Below are 20,670 nucleotides of genomic sequence, written 5' to 3'. Positions count from 1 at the left end.
CTGAAATTTAAAGATCAAGTCACATTGCTAAAGCAAAAAAATGTCATTCTGTTGCTGAAGTAGTCTTTCATTCCAGGCCACCCTTTCCATATTATCCAGCTCCTCTTTAGAAATTCCAAGACAGCTCCATCTTCCAGTATATACTGTATCTTTTTCTGGTTTTATCCCAATGTGCTGGGCCTTGTAAACTTAAAGTGGCAGGCAGCTAGCATCTTAGCTAGATGCCTAAACCATCTTAGCTGTCTTCTTAAAGCTCTGGAGAAGTAGCAGTTTTGCACTGTTGTGGTGAACTTTGATACTGGGTGTGCTAATGCTCATCCCGACAGCCTCATTCCAATCATATCCAACATCACAGAGTAATAAGGAGCATGCCATCTGCAACAGCAGATATCTCTCTATTATAAAAAAAAATCTTGGGGAGGGAGACTAGGGAGACGAGATGTGATCTTCTCAGAAGACAATTTGAAGTCCCGCGAGAGACACATTAACTTGCTCCCAACTCTTAAAACAACGACAGGCGACAAGCTTGCTCAACACGCAGCTCGCCAGCAGTAGAAAGACAGCAGATGATCCGACGGCATCTCCTTAGCATACGTTCAGAGCGTAATGTATTCAGCACATTTTATTATGTTTTGACTAACTAATAGGAGAGCACATTTTTCTGCTAAAAACTTAAACATTCCTTCTTTTTCTCCTCTCTAAATGCATCCCATGAAGTCTGTATGTGCAACATGTGTCAGCTCAATGCAATAGGCTCACTGACAGTCTGACTGCCTTGGAGGATGTGTGAGGCTTTTTTTCATCATGTCTTAGTTGATTGGATTTCTCATATTTCTCTTTTTGTTAAACATGTTTTTAATGTGTCATTAACAAACTGTGATCACATTTATCGTTCTTGTGTTGTAAAACATGCTATACAGGATTTTGCATGATGGATTGAGGTTAATTATTGATAATATTCATAAAATTGTTTGTAGTTTGTATTTATTTAATTAATTTAATTTAATTGTTTGTAGTTTGCTTTATTGTGCAGTGAAATATGTAAATGATCTTACTTTTAGTGTTTATTACAACCTCTGTAACTAGCTAGTGGATTCCGTTAACTATTTGCTTTTATTAAATGTTGTATGAATGTGTCCCTTTTTATAAGAGCATTATTGGTATACATCTGCATTCTTGGTAATGTGGCAGTGGTTTGACTTCAAGTAATAACTAACGTGATGTCTGTGAATTCTGCATTTCATGTTTTGTTGAAGTATCAAGTGAAGCTTATTTCTTAAAATGAAAGTCATGTTTTATTAAGATCCAAATTTGTGGCATTCTTTTTTTTGTCTTGCAAGTGAAACCATTTTGGTCTCAAGTTTAGAAATGTTAATTTAGTTCTCTTGAAATAGAAATGGAATTAAATTATATTTTGCCCTAAGGATTAGGGGTGTGCAATATTGGCAAAAAAATTATATCTTGATATTTTCTGGGACTTTGACGATAATGCTATTGAGATGATATTTTGTATCTTTTAAAAACATGTTTTTAAAAGTCTTATTGATCTAGCTTGGTCTTGTTAATAGGATATTAATTGTGGCTTATTAATGAGATTATTGGAAATAACAGTTAAGGAAAACAGGTCTTGCTTATTTACTTAAAACTAAAGTAAAATAACACCAAAATGTTAAAATCACCGATCAAAGTATCACTGAATGTGGCCAATAGGCATATGCTTCTTACAGAAATAAAAAATACAGTAATCCCTTCTCGATCGCGGGGGTTGCGTTCCAGAACCCCCCGCGAAAGGTGAAAATCCGCGAAGTAGAAACCATATGTTTATATGGTTATTTTTATATTGTCATGCTTAGGTCACAGATTTGCACAGAAACACAGGAGGTTGTAGAGAGACAGGAACTTTATTCAAACACTGCAAACAAACATTTGTCTCTTTTTCAAATGTTTAAACTGTGCTCCATAACAAGACAGAGATGACAGTTCCGTCTCACAATTAAAACAATGCAAACATATCTTCCTCTTCAAAGGAGTGCGCGTCAGAAGCAGAGAATGTCAGAGAGAGAGATAAAAGCAAACAATCAGAAATCAATAGGGCTGTTTGGGCTTTTAAGTATGCGAAGCACCGCCGGACAACGCAGCTGCTAGGAAGGGAGCATTGTAAAGGTAGTCTTTCAACATTTTTTTAGAGGAGCGTCCGTATCGTCTAGTGGTGCGAACAGCCCCTCTGCTCACACCCCCTCCGTCAGGAGCAGAGAATGTCAGAGAGAGTGAGAGAGACAGAGAAAAACAAACAATTAAAAATCAATACGTGCCGTTTGAGCTTTTAAGTATGCGAAGCACCATGCAGGAAGCATAACGCTTGACAAACCAGCTGCAAGAAAGGGAGCAACGTGAAGATAATCTTTCAGCATTTTTAGATGAGCGTCTGTATCGTCTAGGGGTGTGAACAGCCCCCCTGCTCACACCCCCTCCATCAGGAGCAGAGAATGTCAGAGCGAGAGAGAGAGAGAAAGGCAAACAATCAAAAATCAGTACGTGCTGTTTGATCTTTTAAGTATGCGAAGCACCATGCAGGAAGCATATCGCTTGACAAAGCAGCCACATTTAAGCCCAGCAAGGAAGAGAGCAATGTGAAGGTAATCTTTCAGTGTTTTTTGAGGAGCGGCCGTATCTTCTAGGGATGTGAACAGCCCCCATGCTCACAATATATTTGAGGAGTTTTATTTAATAGGTAATACGCGCTCTGGTTGGGTAGCTTCTCAGCCATCTGCCAATAGCGTCCCTTGTATGAAATCAACTGGGCAAACCAACTGAGGAAGCATGTACCAGAAATTAAAAGACCCATTGTCCGCAGAAATCCGTGAACCGAGGGATTACTGTACTCCATTCAAACAAATTTCTGGTATAGTGTGCAGATTGATGTCTTTTAAGCAACATCGGTCTTTTCAAAGCTAAACCACCTCCACATGATTGAGGATCATAAGTGTCTTGCAATTAAATTTAACAACTTAGATTGCAAGGCTCGTCTATCCCCTGACGCAGTTTGCTCACTCATTTTTAGGCTTAATTTGTGGTGTGCTGGCCGTGCACGTGGAGTAGTCTGTCCTGTTAGATTACATGAGACAGTGGATGCATGGACTTTCGAGGTGTGGAGTTGATTGTTTTTTGTAAAGTGAGTATCATACTCAATAATTTCAGTTTGCACATTGGTAAAACAACATCATATTATCGTAGACAATACATATTGCACATTCCTGCTAATGCGCCTTTAATACATTAATAATACTTTAATCAAAGCTAATTTGTTTTTTTGTATTTTTGACTGCGGTGGGTTGGCACCCTGCCCAGGATTGGTTCCTACCTTGTGCCCTGTGTTGGCTGGGATTGGCTCCGGCAGACCCCTGTGACCCTGTGTTTGGATTCAGCGAGTTGGAAATTGGATGGATGGATAAAGTATTTTTGAAAAGCTGACCATAAAATAATAGAATTAGGTGCATTAACCATTAACCTTGGCCTGGGTAGGGTCAGTTGGAAGGAGAATAAAACAGGAGAATTTTAGCTTTGTGATCACACAAGCAAGCATTATTGATGCCTGTGTCCTAAAGGGGTAAAAAGATTAATTGGGGCATTACTAGATATATTATGCACAGTTTGTTTTTGTGTCTGGGAGAAATAAAAAAAAAAAAAAAAAAAAACATTCCTAGGCAAAAGAAATTTTGGCCACTAGATAGATAGATAGATAGATACATACATACATACATACATACATACATACTTTATTAATCCCAAGGGGAAATTCACATACTCCAGCAGCAGCATACTGATACAAAAAACAATATTAAATTAAAGATTGATAATAATGCAGGTAAAAACAGACAATAACTATGTATAATGTTAATGTTTACCCCCCCGGGTGGAATTGAAGAGTCGTATAGTTTGGGGGAGGAACGATCTTCTCAGTCTGTCAGTGGAGCAGGACAGTGACAGTAGTCTGTCGCTGAAGCTGCTCTTCTGTCTGGAGATGACACTGTTTAGTGGATGCAGTGGATTCTCCATAATTGATAGGAGCCTGCTTAGCGCCCGTCGCTCTGCCACAGATGTCAAACTGTCCAGCTCCATGCCAACAATAGAGCCTGCCTTCCTCACCAGTTTGTCTAGGCGTGAGGCATCTTTCTTCTTAATGTTGCCTCCCCAGCACACCACCGTGTAGAAGAGGGCGCTCTAGACATATTCTAATAATTTACTTTGGTATATGAAATATTTATGTACAACAGCTGTAGTGGGCAGAAAACAGGTTAAATAAGTGGGATCTCAGCAGCATAGAGAGAAGCGTAAAAACTGAAAAACTTTCATTATCAGTATAGTTTTCAATTTCACATTACATGTTAATTAACCTGTGCAAGTAAGAATTTCACTGTACACAAGAAAATAGTAACACTATAAATTATATACATTTCAGTAGTATTTTGGTTAATCCTGTGTGACTCTGCACACTTAAGCAGGTGATTAAATAAATAGCCAGAACGTTCAACTTTTTTTCCTGACTGTGTTTTACATATGCTATTGTATATTTATTTGTTGAAGGGACCATAGTCCAGGAAGATTTAACACTTCATCTGTAATTAGATCTTTTCACTCACCTCTGGTGAGAACGCACTGTAGGAGATAAATGAAACCTTGAGTAAGATATTGGTTTGCTTGGTTTAGGGTATTTCTAAATATTCAGATGATTGCAATTTTGATGCAGATCAAGACAATTAAGAAAAGTCTATCAAGTTTATTTCAGTACTTGACTCTTCATTTGATATTGTTTTTAGCTAATGTCAAGTTGTGCTATGCCAGCAAAGCAGGGATATCCACCCATATCCGGACACAGGGTCACGGGGGTCTACTGGAGCCAATCCCAGCCAACACAGGGCACAAGGCAGGAACCAATCCCAGGCAGGGTGCCAACCCACCGCAGAAAGCAAGGATAGAAAAAGTTTATTTTTTCAAGTGAAGATAAAGGTTATTTGTTAAAAGAATAGGTCATAAATGAGGCTCCTGTTGTGGCCTCCTATTCACTAATTAATTAATTCATGTGGTCAGTGAAGAATGTCCACTATAAAAATGTCACAGTTGTGCCCTTTTTGAGTTAGAAAAAAATGATTAAAAAAAACACTAATCAGTGAACAATGTCTTGGTTTTTCTCATGGAAAAGATCATTCATTTGAGGTGTGCATAATAGGCAGTGCTTATTCTGTTCTCATTCATTCTTAATGAAATGTTATTTAGAACAACTAGATTATTTCATTTATCAAATTAATATTTATTTAAAATATCCCCTTTTGACATATGATACAGAAAAATGTCTTGTTTTGACATGTTTGGTTGATGATTACAACAAAACTGTACTGCACTTCTTGTGGAGTTCTGCCAAAGTGTTACGTTTGAGTAAAAACTGTGTTATTGATGATTTTGTGATCAAATAAAAAAATATAAAAATTTTGTTAAAACATTGTTACCTCTGCAGTATTCCTAGAATAATGGGTTATCCATATTAAGATGAATCCAGGCTATTTTGGAAAGTAAAATAACATAGCATTCTTAGACGTAGTTTGATTAAGGGTCATACAAGGCAGGAACCATCCCTGGTCAAAGTGACAGTCTGTTGCAGGATCCATTTACACATACACCCCTATTCATACAGCACCAATTTGCATTTACCAGTTATCCTAATACACACATCTTTAGGCATGCAGGAGTAAAACTAGAAAATTCAAAGGAAACCCCATATAAACAGGAAAATGTGCAGATTTCATGAAGCAGTGACTAGGACTCAAGAATTGAATTTAGTATGCTCGATCTTTGAGGCAGCAGTGCTACCATCATAATTATTATTTTGCCTTATTAGATGTTTTTTGTGGCACACACATATGTTTGTATATTACTGATTTGTTATTAATTATTTTATGGTTATTTGATTTATTTTATGCTCCCGCTTTTTTTTTTTTTACCATTGTCGTATTGATTACTGTTTTTTGTCACTTGGCATGTTGTTTCATCAGTACTTCCCTATTTCAGATGGTGGCACACAGCAGCTGTTATTTAGGTTTTTGAGTAAGCTAATAACATGACATTCTGTGTGAGGATTTTGTTTAGGGTATGACCTTAGCCTGGTTATTGAAATTTCTTTTGGATAACCCCCGGAATTTTGTCTATCCATCTCCCAGTGCACTTTTTCCTAGTTTTTAGTAATTTTGCAGTAGTTCTTCTTTTCTCTCAGGCATAACAACTGACCACTATGTCAACTAGCTATGGTTTATATTATCACAAATCTGATTGTTGTTGTAGAGGAACTGTGTTCTTTCCCTAGCCATTTAGCCATTTTTTTGGGGGGGAGTATGTTAGTTTAGGAAGAAAATGTGAAAATACAGAAGTAGGACATTTAAAATGTACTTTTAAAGTTTACTCTATAGTGGATTCAAAAAGTATTCAGACACAATCATTTTCTGCACACTTTATTGAGATTTTGATTAAACTTTAAATATATAAATTTTCCATTTTTGTCAGTCTATACTCAGTAACCCCAAATGACAAAGTGTTTGCAAATTTTTCTAGCAGACAAAAGATAAAAACTGGACTACTTTGTAGGTGCATGATTAAGCAAAGGTGATAAACAGGTGGTAATGACAATGACATCAGTTGATTGAACCAAACGAATTAAGTGAAATGTATGTAGAAGGAATCAAACTGGGTAGAGGACAACCAGTCTTAAAGGTAAGGGTTTAGCTGATATGACATCAATTTCTAAACCATTGCAAGAGTCAACAAATCAAAAGGTGGTCATCCTGCATCAACAAGGTCTTTCCAAAGCAGAAATGTCCATGCAGGTAGGGGTTTCAAGATTAACAATGTAAACTCTTCTGAAGAAATACAAAGAAATGGGTGTAGGTGAGGAGCAGAAATGTTGTGGTCAGCTACAGAAACTTGAGTGCAGCAGACAAAAAAATGCATGAAACTGACATCTATTTGGAATCAGAAGAAGTATAGCACCTCTATTAGCTGTTAAATCAGAGGACACCACTGGAACCCACCACAAGACTCTGTAGTCCAGAGAAGTTTTGTCAGAAGTGGTCCTTAAGTAAGAGCTGCTGCCAAAAAGCCACTCTTCCAAAGTGGAAAAAGCCAAGTATATTGTTAGAATCAGTCAGTCTAAAATTACTTTATTTTACTGTGTGTGTAAATGAATCTGTATTTCATGTGCATGTATTTTTAGTTTGTAAACTGTAAGGGTTGTAATTGCATTTTACCTGTGAACTTGTTAACACACTCTCAAGGCTAATATGACTATGCAGTGCATTTTACTTAAAACGCTTTGATTTTCTTCAACTTACCATATATAGTTATGTTTAAGTTCTTCTGCGGATAAGGCGTGGCTTGATTTTACTGTGTAATTTCCGGTATTTTATAATGTCGGTCGTATAAGTCGAATGTGGAAAACTCACACTATTGGTCCAAGAGATTATGATATGCTAACACCCACCTGAGAGAGTAACCACAGAGCACACTGCTTTTTTTTCTATTATACATGACCACACAGTAATACCCAAACTATTTAAAAGTGATGTTTGCACTGTTTTGTGTAATTAGTATCTCACAATCTCATATACCTTTATCGTAAAAGCATCCCTTAACGATGGAGCGTTCAGTCAGAAGAAAATATGAAGCTGATTTTAAATTAAAAGTCCTTGAAGTGACAAAAGAAATTGGTAACTGTGCTGCTACAACAAAATTCAATGTGTCTGAGAAACTGATGAGAGGTTGGAGGAAGCAAGAAGATGTTAAAACGAAAAAAAAAATTAAGTGTTGTATTTTTGAACAGGCGTATAAGTCGGTGTCTGATTTTATGATCGATTTTTCGTGTTTCAAAACCCGACTTATACGCCAGTATATATGGTAAATATAATTTGAAAAGCATCAAAGCTATGAAAAGGTCTCCAGGAGGCCAAGCCCTTTGTTTGCAAATTTTGTTTTGGGGAAATAACTCCAGGGTTATTGTTCCAGCCAATAGAGAGTATGTGAGTTACTTGTGGATTTTACTTCTTTTCAATATTTGAATAGATTTAACGCCGCAAGTAGAAAGTGACCAAAGCAGTAAAAAGTTGAAAATAACAATAGTTACTGAATATCTGCAGCTTCTTAAGTGACATATTCACTGGTATAGCTTAAACAAAAGCCACAGAGACAGCAGTCCCCTCCAAAGGAGACCTGAGAATGTCCGGGCTAAGTAATTCACTTTTTGATTATGCAGAAGAGAAGGAAATTGTGACATTAAGACTTAGAATTTTTGTCTGAATAGTACAGTAGCTGTGTTATAGAACTAATTTAAAAACTTTTAAAAATGGACATAACAGTAAACTTAAAGCCCAGGTTTATACTTCATGAGGCGTGATTCATACACCTGCAGACACCTCTGCTACACAACTGGTGTACTGTTTATCCTTTCATGTGTACTTTATGTAAATTTGGAAGATTCCACCAGGTGGCTCTGTGAGATATCATCATGGTGAGAAAACATTTGGCATTGCTATGTTGTTAATTGCCAGAAACATTCATTAAATTCAGGACACCTTGCCACAATATCACTGAAAAGGATGGATGTTTAATGATTACATCCATCAATCCTGGGACATGCTAATTCCAGCAAGCATTGGGTGTGAAGCAGAAACAATCCCTGGACAGATCATGAGCTCATCGTAAGGTGAATACAAGCACATACATGCACTAGCATCATTTTGACATCACCGAATCCCCAAACCTGAATGTCCTTGGAAGGAAACCAGAGCACATTGTGGAAACTCACCAGGAAAATATGCAAACTCCAGGCTTGGAACACCAGAGACATGACTTCCTGAGAAGCAGCAGTACTACCGCTCCTTCATTGTACCGCCCCCACATGTGTAATTATTAACAGTATCCATCCATCCATTATCCAACCCATTATATCCTAACTACAGGGTCACGGAGGTCTGCTGGAGCCAATCCCAGCCAACACAGGGTTCAAGGCAGGAAAGAAACCCCGGGCAGGGCGCCAACCCACCGCAGGGTGCAGACACACACCCACACACCAAGCACACACTAGGGACAATTTAGGGTCGCCAATGCACCTAACCTGCATGTCTTTGGACCTGTGGGAGGAAACCGGAGTACCTGGAGGAAACCCACGCAGACACGGGGAGAACCCGGGAAGCGAACCCGGGTCTTATTAACAGTTTTCATTATTTAAATAAACTTAACGATTTACCTGTAAAATACATACTTTAAGGCATTTCATCATGAAAGTGATATCAAGTATAAATCTAAGGATTCTAAATGTGCAGAGAGCTGGAATATCATAAATTTAATGTGTTCAGTGTGGTGATCGCTGCCTGCGGCTGCTGTCGGCATGGGAGGAAGCCCCAGAAGCATGTTGGGATTAACAACTGGGTCAGTTTTAAAATGACTTTTGTGATGGTCTACTTTAATGACAAAATAAGCTATGAGATTATGGTGGAAAATTCGAGATAAAAGCCAAAAGTTCCACTTTAGTTATAAAATAGATCTTTTCAGTGTGTCCCTAATTTTTTTTCTCTGTGGCTCAAATATGCTTCTCTACATTCTAACGCTGTTGTGAAGGTGCAAAAAAAAAAAAAAAAAAAACAGGGCACAGAAGATGGTATGTGAGACCTTTAAAATGTATTGTGTCATTACGATGGGGAATATGCAAAACTTGAAAAGAAAAGCACCATGAATACATTTGTATGTCAGCATTCTGCTTCACTACCAAAGTACACACATTGATCCTGTAAGGTGACTTGCTGTCACATGCTGATAGTATGCAGAGACTCTGATGTTACGCTCCAACTTGAACATGCTGCGCCCCGTGATTTTTTGCTGGTATTGCAACTCGCACATATGTTGCGTTCATTTCTAAGGATGTGCCCAGAAGACATTGCAAATGAATGGTGGGAACACGTGGCAGCCATGATGTGTGCGCGTACGCATTCTCAATTTCAAGTATAAACCGGCCCTAACAAACCACAGTTCCTGCAAATTAACCAATTACTATAAGAAGACATAGTTGAAAAGGTTTGGATATAGGTAAGATATATGGCAAAAATAGTTTGCTACCATTAATTGTATTTCTTAGGCATCAAATGTTGGCCTTGGAGTGTACTAATTTTAGTCATTTTGAAAATCAGCTTGTAAGTGTCATCCTACACAGATCTCTTCTTGTTTTTTCATTCCGGCAAAAAGCACCAGGCAATTAGCACTCAGACCATCAGATTCACATAGGTCATAAGGCTAACCAGCACCTGAATGATTGTTTCTTGGATATATTTTTTCATATTTCATTTAAAGCATTGTATGATTTTTGTATTCACTATCTATGTTTACACTAATTTACTATTGTTGGTATACTGTAATATTGTGCCCCCTAGTCTGTGGGACACATGTAGTTAAGAATGTAATTGTACTGTGTACAGAAAGATTGACCTTGAACTTAGTATTTATCTGCCTACTGTATATGTGGTAATTTGATGATATATTTATGTATTGAATTATTTATTATCTTTGTTTACAGAATGGAAATGCAGCTGCCTCTCTTAGCATTGCTGAACAGTACGTGAAAGCCTTTTCCAATCTTGCCAAGCAATCCAACACTATTCTGTTACCCACCAACACTGGAGACATTAGCGGCATGGTCATTCAGGTGTGTAACCAGCATTTATCTAGAATATATGTGCCTAGGATGAAATATAAACAATGAAAGAAAACAATTGTTCAGTTTTGTTTCATTATGCCTTATATTTTACTTGCAAGACACGAGACTACTGTTGAATAATATTTTGCCTAAAATTTAGTTAGTATTTTTTTTATCATACTTGGGCCATAGATTCTAGCTATATTAAAATAATTTTTTGGCACAGAATGGTGGTGGATTAGAAATGAGAAAAAACATTTTAATCTGCTCCAAGACCTCTTTAACCCATTTTAGACTAGTACAACTTTTTAGTGTGTGATATGAAATAGATTCCCTTGTACTTTTAACAGTGATGCTTATCTTCCTGAAAATAAAAAGATATTTCTAAATGATGAAAGTAGTATAAAACCTGTATTATTCCCATAATTTAATTTTTACTTTCTTTTCATTTTTTGTTCATCCAGCACCAATAAATCTTAAGCTCACTGTATTTTAAAAAGGAGATTCAAACAGCAATAAATGAAAAGTGAATATGCAGACTATAAAAATTGATAATATACTATCCACACAAACAATATACATTTAATAAAGAAAATAATGTTTAAAATAATGAGCAGTTTTTAGCATTGTCAATGTAAAGTTGCCATTGTGCTTTTTTCAGACATTTGAGAAATCTAAATCAGGCTTATAATCTAAATGATCTTCCTAAATATCACCATCGGTGCCAGTCCATACCAACTCTTTATTTTAATGTACATAGTTACTTCACTTATCTTGGTGACATTCTTTGTAAGCAGGGTTTAGAGAAGAATTATGTCAAATGACAAAGCATGTTTCTATTTTTCTACATAGGCTTATTGTGTAATTTTGAAAATATATCTTCTCCTTTAGTTATGAAAACCAAAGACTAATAATTTGCATGTGCCTCATAGTTATTTAGCAGAAAATAAAAACAACAAAAAAAATATGAGGCAGCCAGCAAAACACACAGCCTTCTGAAAAATTGATTTATTAGGAATTTGAGCATTGCATTACAGTGATCCACCGCTATATCGCGGTTCAGCTATTGCGCCCCCCCGCTACATCGCGTATTTATTAATACTATTATTATTACTAAGGGGCTCCGCCCCTGCTCGCTTCTCTCGCCCACCCCTGGGTTTGGTTTACCGGATAAACAATTTAAAGACATTGTTATTTTAATGGGAATTGTTACATATGCATTATTTTCATTTTTACTTTAAAACTTTTGTAAAAACAATATTTGTCCTTTATTTCCTATCCCGGGTGTGGTTAAATCTCTTTCTCGCAGCACTTCTAATGCTGCTCGCATTGTGAAGGGGGGGTCTGAAGGCACGCTAAAGAGATGCGATTGGTTCAGCTGGCGTCTTGCTGCTACCGCAGGCCAGCTGTGTGTTGTGCTTGTTGCGCTTTGCATCAATCACTTAAAAGTCTGTACAGCAGCCGTCTTTTACCACCTTGCATCACTGCTGTTCGCTTTGTGAAGGTGGGGGAGCTGAACGCATGCTAAGCAGAAGTGGACTTTGTGCTGCTTCTGCCAAGATGTTTGTTCTGCTTGTTGCTCTGCTTGTTGCTCTGTGCGTTCTGAAGGGGGCGGGGTGAGGGCTGAACACACGCCAAGGAGAGGTGCTCGGATCATCTGCTGGGTTTCTGCAGCTGCTGCCGGCAAGCTGCGTGTTCTGCTTGTCATTGTTTTAAGAGCTGGGAGCACCTGAAGTTTGTCTGCCAAAAGCATTCCAACAACTGCTAGGTTAGATGTCCGTGAACTTGTTTTAAATTGTTTGTAAGCAGGGAATGTCATCAAAGTGTGTGTCCGAGATGATCTGGTCACAATCGCTTCGCTCAAACTCCTACCCCTCCCCACTGCCCGGAGGCACGCTATGCTCCTGCCACTTCGCGTTGTGAAGGGGGGGAGCTGAATTCACGCTAAGGAGAAATGGACTTTGTTCTGCTTCTGCCAAGTTGCTTGTTCTGCTTGTCGCTGTGCCCAATCAATCATTTAAAAGCCTGTACAGCAGCTGTTCTCACTGTTCTGTCTCACTGCCTTGTCTTGCGTGACGTTAAAATGTTTTATAATAGAGATATTACTCATATCCTTAGCTCGACATCCACATATCATGTGTTTGCAAAGTGCGTTTTAATAAGTTTACATGTGTTTAAAGCGTGTGGGAGGGGTATTTTAAGGCTTAAACTATAAAAAAAAATGTTTATTTATATGGTCTTTCTATATTGCGGATTTTCACCTATCGCTGATGAGTCTGGAACGTAACTTCCGCGATAGGCGGGGGATCACTGTTTATTATTACTACTTTAGTGTCTGAGTCACGTTTTTGTCTGTGTTAACTCGTTACCTGTGATTTATTATATTTCCTGTTATGTATACAGGTCAAATTCCGTTACAACGCATATCTTTACAATGACATTTTCATTGCAGTGAAGTATTTTATGGTCCTGACAGTTTTCCCATAAGACGGTCTATAAAAATCTTACTCCGAAATATATTCAGCAGAACATTCAGCAGATACTTCCATTACAGCGAAGTGCCTAAAAGACTTTGAAATGCCTGAATGAATCATCCACAGAGCAGTTAGTTCTGTGGTCGCAGCTCAGTTGTGCACAACGATTCCCAAACAGAAACATTGTAAATTTTTCTCTTTTTTCGAACTTCCTCATATTGTTTTTTTGCTGTGTTTGTATTCTGTGGTTTTCAGTGATACATTTTGCTTGTTGCTTGTCAACATTTGAAAAACATCAATTGGAATTTAATTCATTGTCACCTTCCTATACAAATGGCAGACACGAAAAAATGAAAACAGTTCACATTAGAAAGAAAAAAACTTGATATTTTTCCGGCTCTTGATTCTGGCAAAAAGAAAAAAGATGCTGCCAGTGAATTTGGAATTTCGCCATTGACATTGTCAACTGTCTTGAAAGACCAAGCAAGAAAAATCTTGGGTTGCAAACCTTGGGGCTCAGTGCAAATGTATGCAAACTGCTGCATTTGAAGACGTTGAAAAGGCAGTTATTCCTATCATTATTGGCAAGTCGACCAGTCCTCAGTGTTTTAAGTGCATTACATTCCCTGTGAGTATAAAGCAAACCAGTGAGCTTGGATGACTCATCATTTTGAGAAACTGGCTGCGACAACTTCACAAGAATATTGTAACATGTGGGTCACTGTCTTGCACCCCAAAACATGAGGCTGAGTCTCAGTACTTTAGCAAAACCAGCTTTATTCAGCTTGAAACAGGAACAGCACGGTTATTTATTGTAGTGGGATTTATCACTCTCCTATACACAGACACAGCAATCAGGCAGGGTCGTGGCCAGGTTAGTGGCCAAGTAGTATTGTTCCCAGCATTTATAATGTTTCTTGCATCACCCATCGATGATATGGCGATTGGCTTGGTTTTGCTTCTGCAGTGCTCTGAAAAGAGCTCAGAAACCTTACAATATGAAGAAGAAGAAAAGGAAGATTCTGCTTCTGACTGATGACCGTGCTGCTCACAGCATGATTCTACATTTAGATAATGTTCAAGTTGAGTCCCTCCCACCCAATTATATGGCAGTGCTTCAGCCTTTGGATTTGGGCATCATTCGCACCCTGAAAATGTATTATCACAAAGGAAATGCTGAAAAAAATTCTCAACAGCAAAACTTGTAGACAGAAAGAAATGAAAATTAACGTGAAGGAAGCTATTGAAATGATAACAAACGCCTGGACGCAAGTTGAAAAAAGCACTATAGCGACAAATACAGAATCTCATTACTATGAAATTTTCATTACAACGAAATATTTTTTAGGTCCCTGGCACTTCGTTGTAACGGAATTTGACCTGTATGTTAAATATTTAGATTCATATATATATATATATATATATATATATATCTATATAAAATATGTATTCAATTAACTAAGCCTGTTGGGGATGGGTGGCACTTGGAGTTTGGAGTGGGTGTTTTGGCGTTGAGGATATGATGGTGTTGTTGAAGTAAAAGCTTACTTTTTCATACTTATAAGTGTCTTTAGTAGTTTGTTCATTGGTGGAACAGGATGGATAGCAACTGTAAAATTCCTCCTATATTCAATGAGAAATAGTGATATGAAAGTTGGAAAAATAAGTTGAAAAAGTGGATGCATGTTACTGAGCTGGAAAAGAAAAAAGCCCACAATGCTATGCTGTTGCTGAAGGGGCAAGAATGGGAGGCCCTAACAGCCCCCGCCGAGGATCTGGATAAAGATTTCGGTATAGTCACTATGAGGGACAGTTGTACATTACTGGACTGACATACACCAGCTGGCCTAAATGTTTGTTTAGGAAGAACAGCAAACACACTAGAGAGTGGTTTGAACACCAATTCAGGCTCTGGAGCAAACACTTTAATAGATATATCTGCATTTGTGTGTGTCTTCTAAAAAGAAAGAAAGAAAGAAAGAGACTGTTTATGTACTATCTGTATTTCTTTCTAAGTTTCAAAACTGATACATTATGGATTACGCAGGAAGAGTAATTGCACCATTAAATTTTCAGTTCCTTTAAATTTGGAATGCTATTCTTAAGCCAACCAATAGATGGCACTATTAAATCAATTTCTAAATACAGGCACTGCATGAGGCACAAGATGGCATTGGTATACAAAAAGGGAAATGCCTTACTTTTTAATACAATTCTGCATACTCAAAACATGTTGAAATTAACTTCTTAGAACATAGTAAAGTACAACGCATTTCCCTTGATTGTTAACCATAAATAACATTAGTAACCCCTTCATTCACAAACAGAAACATGGTTATCATTGCACATTTACATATACAAGAACTAAATGTTATTAAAAGTTAAAGTGTTACTTGTAAACTTAATTAACATGTTTAGAGTACTTTATTAAAGGTGACAGGAAACTTATTTTGTCAGCAATGCACAATTACCGGGTTTAGAATTAAACACTGAACAGAGAGCACAAATAAGCATGGAGTTTTTGTGCATGTGCAGTAAACCCACTGGGCATTCATATTGATTTCAGCTTCAGGCAAAGTGTTTCCAAAAGAGGCGAAAGTCCATGCATATGAAGCATACTGCCATTTTGAGAGTACAAGCAGAGCATAAACAAATGTCAGTGATACTATCTCATTTGCAAATACAATTTGGAGTTAGTGGGCACTGTGCTTGCTTTCAAATTGCTCAATTCAGCTTGCATTAAGTTAATGATAAACAGCTTGCTTTTACTGCTTTTGCAAAGCTTTGAAACATATTATTTAGAGATATGGTGAGAAATAGTGCTTCTACAATCCAAGTAAAACAAAGAGATGTATTTTTTACAGCATAAAAAAACAGTAGTGCATGATCACAAAATAACCTACCAAAGTCACCATTGAATGCCACTATTCTCCTAGATTAGTATGGAATTGGAACAGAATTTGCAATCTGCCAAAACATATTTCATTGGACAAAAAATTGCCCTCATAGAAAAGATAAAGTAAAATTTACAGAAGAGGATAAAACAAAAATGTGTGATATCACACTGCTCAATGAAAAGTATCTCACTGACACAGCTTGTTTTTGTTGAAGCTGTAGCATCAGCAGTTGTTAATCTAGCATGTACACAAACAGTGTGTGGTGAAAAATGGTTGGACCACTATGTTCCTGAATTAAATCAGAACAAAATGGCCAAAATGCCAGCCACCACAAGCGACTAAGCATTTGGTTTGAAGATGGTAAAGTAATACACTCCACTAAATCAGTTAAAATTCTTGCACAAAATGGAGAAACAAAGTGTTGCATTGAAACAGAGATAGCTCCTGTAATTATTCCTCTCTTGTTAATCAAACCATCCCTAAAAAAGTGTGGAGCAGTCCTTGATCTTAAACATGACAGAGCTGCCATGTTCAAGCATTTCATCCCCCATAAACTTGCAACATCTGGCCATTACTGCAGTTGCCTTCTAGATAAATTAAACAAAAATAAAGTAGCATATGTGTTAGCAGTAGAGAAAGTAAAAGACAATAAGATTCTAGCAGTAACTGAGAATATGACAAGAAATGAAAAACATAAAACACTGCCTCAACTCCACAAACAATTTGAGCACCCTTCTGTTGATTAACTTCAAAGGTTACTCAGTTGCTCTAGGGGAAAAAGAAAACTGTGACAATGCCCCAGGACTAAAGGGGATGTTAAGCAGTTGTGACACTTGTATATAGTACAGCTGATTCCAGCCAAAGACAGCAGCGGGCTTGCTAGTGTCATCAAAATATAATGAAACAGTGCTATTGATACACACGAATTAAAACACGGCTTGTGGTATCTACATACTCTATAATACACCACTTCACACGGCAGCATTCTCACCTCAAAGAAATCTTCAATGTGAAAGACTTCATGCAGCACAGGATTAGTGTACTTGGTCCTCTACAAATACTCAATAGAGTGATAATGGTGGAGAGCTGAACAGTGATGAGGCCAGAGACATGGCTGAGAATTTCAACACTGAGATGAAAACTACTGCACTGTATAGCTCATGAAGCAATGGTCTTATTGAATGGCACAGCCAAATACTCACAGAAATACTGCTCAAGGTAAAGCTCAGCAAAATATGAGACTGGGAAACTGCTCGTACTTAGGCTTTGATAACAAAGAACATGATGCATAATGTCCATGACTACAGTCCTTACCAGTTATTGTTTGGACAAAACCCTAATCTTCCATCTATATTTACTGACAGTCCACCTGCTTTGGAAGGAACTACAGTAAGTGCATGGGTAGAAGAGCATATCTCTGCTTTGCATGCATGATGGCAGGCATTTACAGTGGCAGACTATTCTGATAGAATTTTAAGGGCCTTATGGAATCAACTCAGACCTATAGATGAAAAAGGTGAAAAATATATATAAAGCACTCTACAATAAGGACAGTGCACTGTCACTAGCAAGATGGCATGGTAATATTTGTGAGACGTGGGGTATATGTGTTCAGGTTCACCACTCAACACTTTGAAAAGTATGACATCTTCATGGGGATACACCAGCATTTGAATACTAACCTCAAACACGTGAAGTGGATGGTGCCCGCAATGAAATGCAGCTACATGTTTGATTTCAGAAAATGTTGAGGAAAAACACAATCTGAACATTGCTAGTAGTATTGATACACATGAGAGAGAAATTGCCCTCCCTTCGATAAGCACTTGAAAAAAAATGCCTATTCTCCCATAAGCACTAATCAAATAAGATCAGTGTAGCTTTACGGATATGTTTGGTATTTTTCAAGTCAAAATTATTTCTTCATAAACATGGTATATATGCATTTGTCAGGCGAAATTACACCTTGCCTGATGAAGGAGCCTTAGCTGCCTCAAAAGCTTGCATTTGTAATGTATTTAGTTAACCAATAAAAGGTGTAATTTCACCCTACTTTCTCCTGTATCAATCAATGGCTAACACGTTAAAATATTCTACTGTCATAAATATGAAAGAAAATCAAAACAAAACAGGCTATGTGGCACAAAAAGGTTAATGTGATTTGGTCAGTCAGGGGGAATTCACCCCCTGGGGGGTGAAAGGAGGTTGCGCAGGATGACTTGCAGTATGTGATGAGCTATCACGCACAGCAGGTCTTCTTTTAAAATGGCTGACTCATCATATTTGTGTGTTTAAAAAATGACGTGTTAACTATTTTACAGTGTGTGTGTAATTTTAAGATGTGGATCAACACTCTATAACTGCCTTGGTTCTTTTTTAAGCTTTACCTCTGTGCCCCATTTAGTACAATGTAAACCCCAGTGCGGGCAAAATATTTTTCAAGTTTATAGTACTAGGGTGTTGTACCGTGTTAACCATTATGTATGTAGAGAAAAGCCAAGCAAAATGACACCTTTTATAAGGTTTCAAGTTTTTAGAACTTGCCTTTCAAGTTTATAGAAAGAGATTAACTTTTAGAACACAATTTCATGTGGGAAATATATATACAGTAATCCCTCGCTATATCGCGCTTCGACTTTCGCGGCTTCACTCTATCGCGGATTTTATATGTAAGCATATTTAAATATATATCGCGGATTTTTTGCTGGTTCGCGGATTTCTGCGGACAATGGGTCTTTTAATTTCTGGTACATGCTTCCTCAGTTGGTTTGCCCAGTTGATTTCATACAAGGGACGCTATTGGCAGATGGCTGAGAAGCTACCCAACCAGAGCGCGTATTACGTATTAAATAAAACTCCTCAAATATATTGTGAGCATGGGGGCTGTTCGCACCCCTAGAGGATACGGCCACTCCTCAATATACGCTGAAAGATTACTTTCACATTGCTCAGTTTCTTGCTGGGCTTACATATGGCTGATTTGTCAAGCGATATGCTTCCAGCACGGTGCTTCACATACTTAAAAGATCAAACAGCACGTATTGATTTTTGATTGTTTGCTTTCTCGCTTTGACATTCTCTGCTCCTGACGGAGGGGGTCTGAGCAGGGGGGCTGTTCGCACCCCTAGACGATACGGACGCTTGTCTAAAAATGCTGAAAGATTACCTTCACGTTGCTCCATTCTGTGCAGCTGCTTTATCAAGCGACATGCTTCCTGCACCTTGCTTCACATACTTAAAAGCTCGAAGGGCACGTATTGATTTTTGATTGTTTGTTTTTCTCTGTCTCTCTCTCTCTCTGACATTCTCCGCTCCTAACGGAGGGGGTGTGAGCAGAGGGGCTGTTCGCACACTGACCTAGAGGATACGGACGCTCCTCTAAAAAATGCTGAAAGACTACCTTTACATTGTACCGGCGGTGCTTCGCATACTTAAAAGCCAAACAGCCCTATTGATTTTTGTTTGCTTTTTTCTCTCTCTCTGTCTGACATTCTCTGCTCCAGACGCACACTCCTTTGAAGAGGAAGATATGTTTGCATTCTTTTAATTGTGAGATGGAACTGTCATCTCTGTCTTGTCATGGAGCACAGTTTAAATTTTTGAAAAAGAGACAAATGTTTGTTTGCAGTGTTTGAATAAAGTTCCTGCCTCTGTACAACCTCCTGTGTTTCTGTGCAAATCTGTGACCCAAGCATGACAATATAAAAATAACAGTATAAACATATGGTTTCTACTTCGCAGATTTTCACCTTTCGCGGGGGGTTCTCGAACGCAACCCCCGCGATCGAGGAGGGATTACTGTACACCATGTTTGTGAAGAAATTATAAGAGGACACACTATACAATATAAAGACAATGAGAGTGGAATGTCTTGCGCTACTGAAGTACTTGGTCATGCTGGGAAAACAAAAATAAAGTGGAGTAACTTGAACAATTTGAAGTTTAATTAACTAGACATAGGTGTGCTAACTCTAAAGTACCTGAAACTATCACAGGTTGAAAAAAATTGTAATTTTCCTTTAAACCTCTCATGTGCTCTGGTGAACCAAACTGAAGATGTTATAGTAATTAATGATGTATCACTGGAGGCTGCAAAGCAAAATGAAATCAAAAATTGGATGAACAATGCTGTTTTTGAGTAGGCCTAACTTCCTTGAAGCCAGACACACATTACATATGGCTGGAGACAATCCATGTGTGCGTCTTGCTTAACACTAGAATCCCTGAAGCCTACGAAAAAAGTTGTAATCCTGGGTCACCTTAAATTCCTTCACACCTTTCCATCAGCGTCTTTTGTTTTATACATGTGTCAATCAACAGAAGCAACAAGCAGCCTGCTATCCCATCCCCCCACAGACACAGCTGAAGTTCTCCCAGCTCAAGTCTCTTTATCTGGCTGTGAGGTGCCTGGAGTTGTATAGGGTAAATGATACAGTATCTCACAAAAGTGAGTACACCCCTCACATTTTTGTAAATATTTTATTATATCTTTTCGTGGGACAACACTGAAGATATGACACTTTGATACAATGTAAAGTAGTCCTTGTACAGCTTGTATAACAGTGTAAATTTG

General features: G+C 37.9%; 1 protein-coding gene across 2 annotated transcripts in view; it reads left to right on the top strand.

Moving 5' to 3' along the window:
- Positions 1-20,670, top strand: part of stoml2 (stomatin (EPB72)-like 2) — a 143,431-nt gene that overhangs the window by 114,917 nt on the left and 7,844 nt on the right. For both annotated transcript variants that reach the window (XM_051930144.1, XM_051930145.1), the window contains exon 9: positions 10,607-10,735. In XM_051930144.1, coding sequence (XP_051786104.1) covers positions 10,607-10,735 — 129 coding nt within the window. The remainder of the gene's footprint in view (positions 1-10,606; positions 10,736-20,670) is intronic.

This window comes from Erpetoichthys calabaricus, chromosome 7 (assembly GCF_900747795.2).
Source record: "Erpetoichthys calabaricus chromosome 7, fErpCal1.3, whole genome shotgun sequence".
In the NCBI taxonomy this organism is placed as follows: Eukaryota; Metazoa; Chordata; class Cladistia; order Polypteriformes; family Polypteridae; genus Erpetoichthys; species Erpetoichthys calabaricus.
The sequence above is the reverse complement of the archived record's forward strand: the minus strand, read 5'-3'. Positions and strand labels throughout refer to the sequence as shown.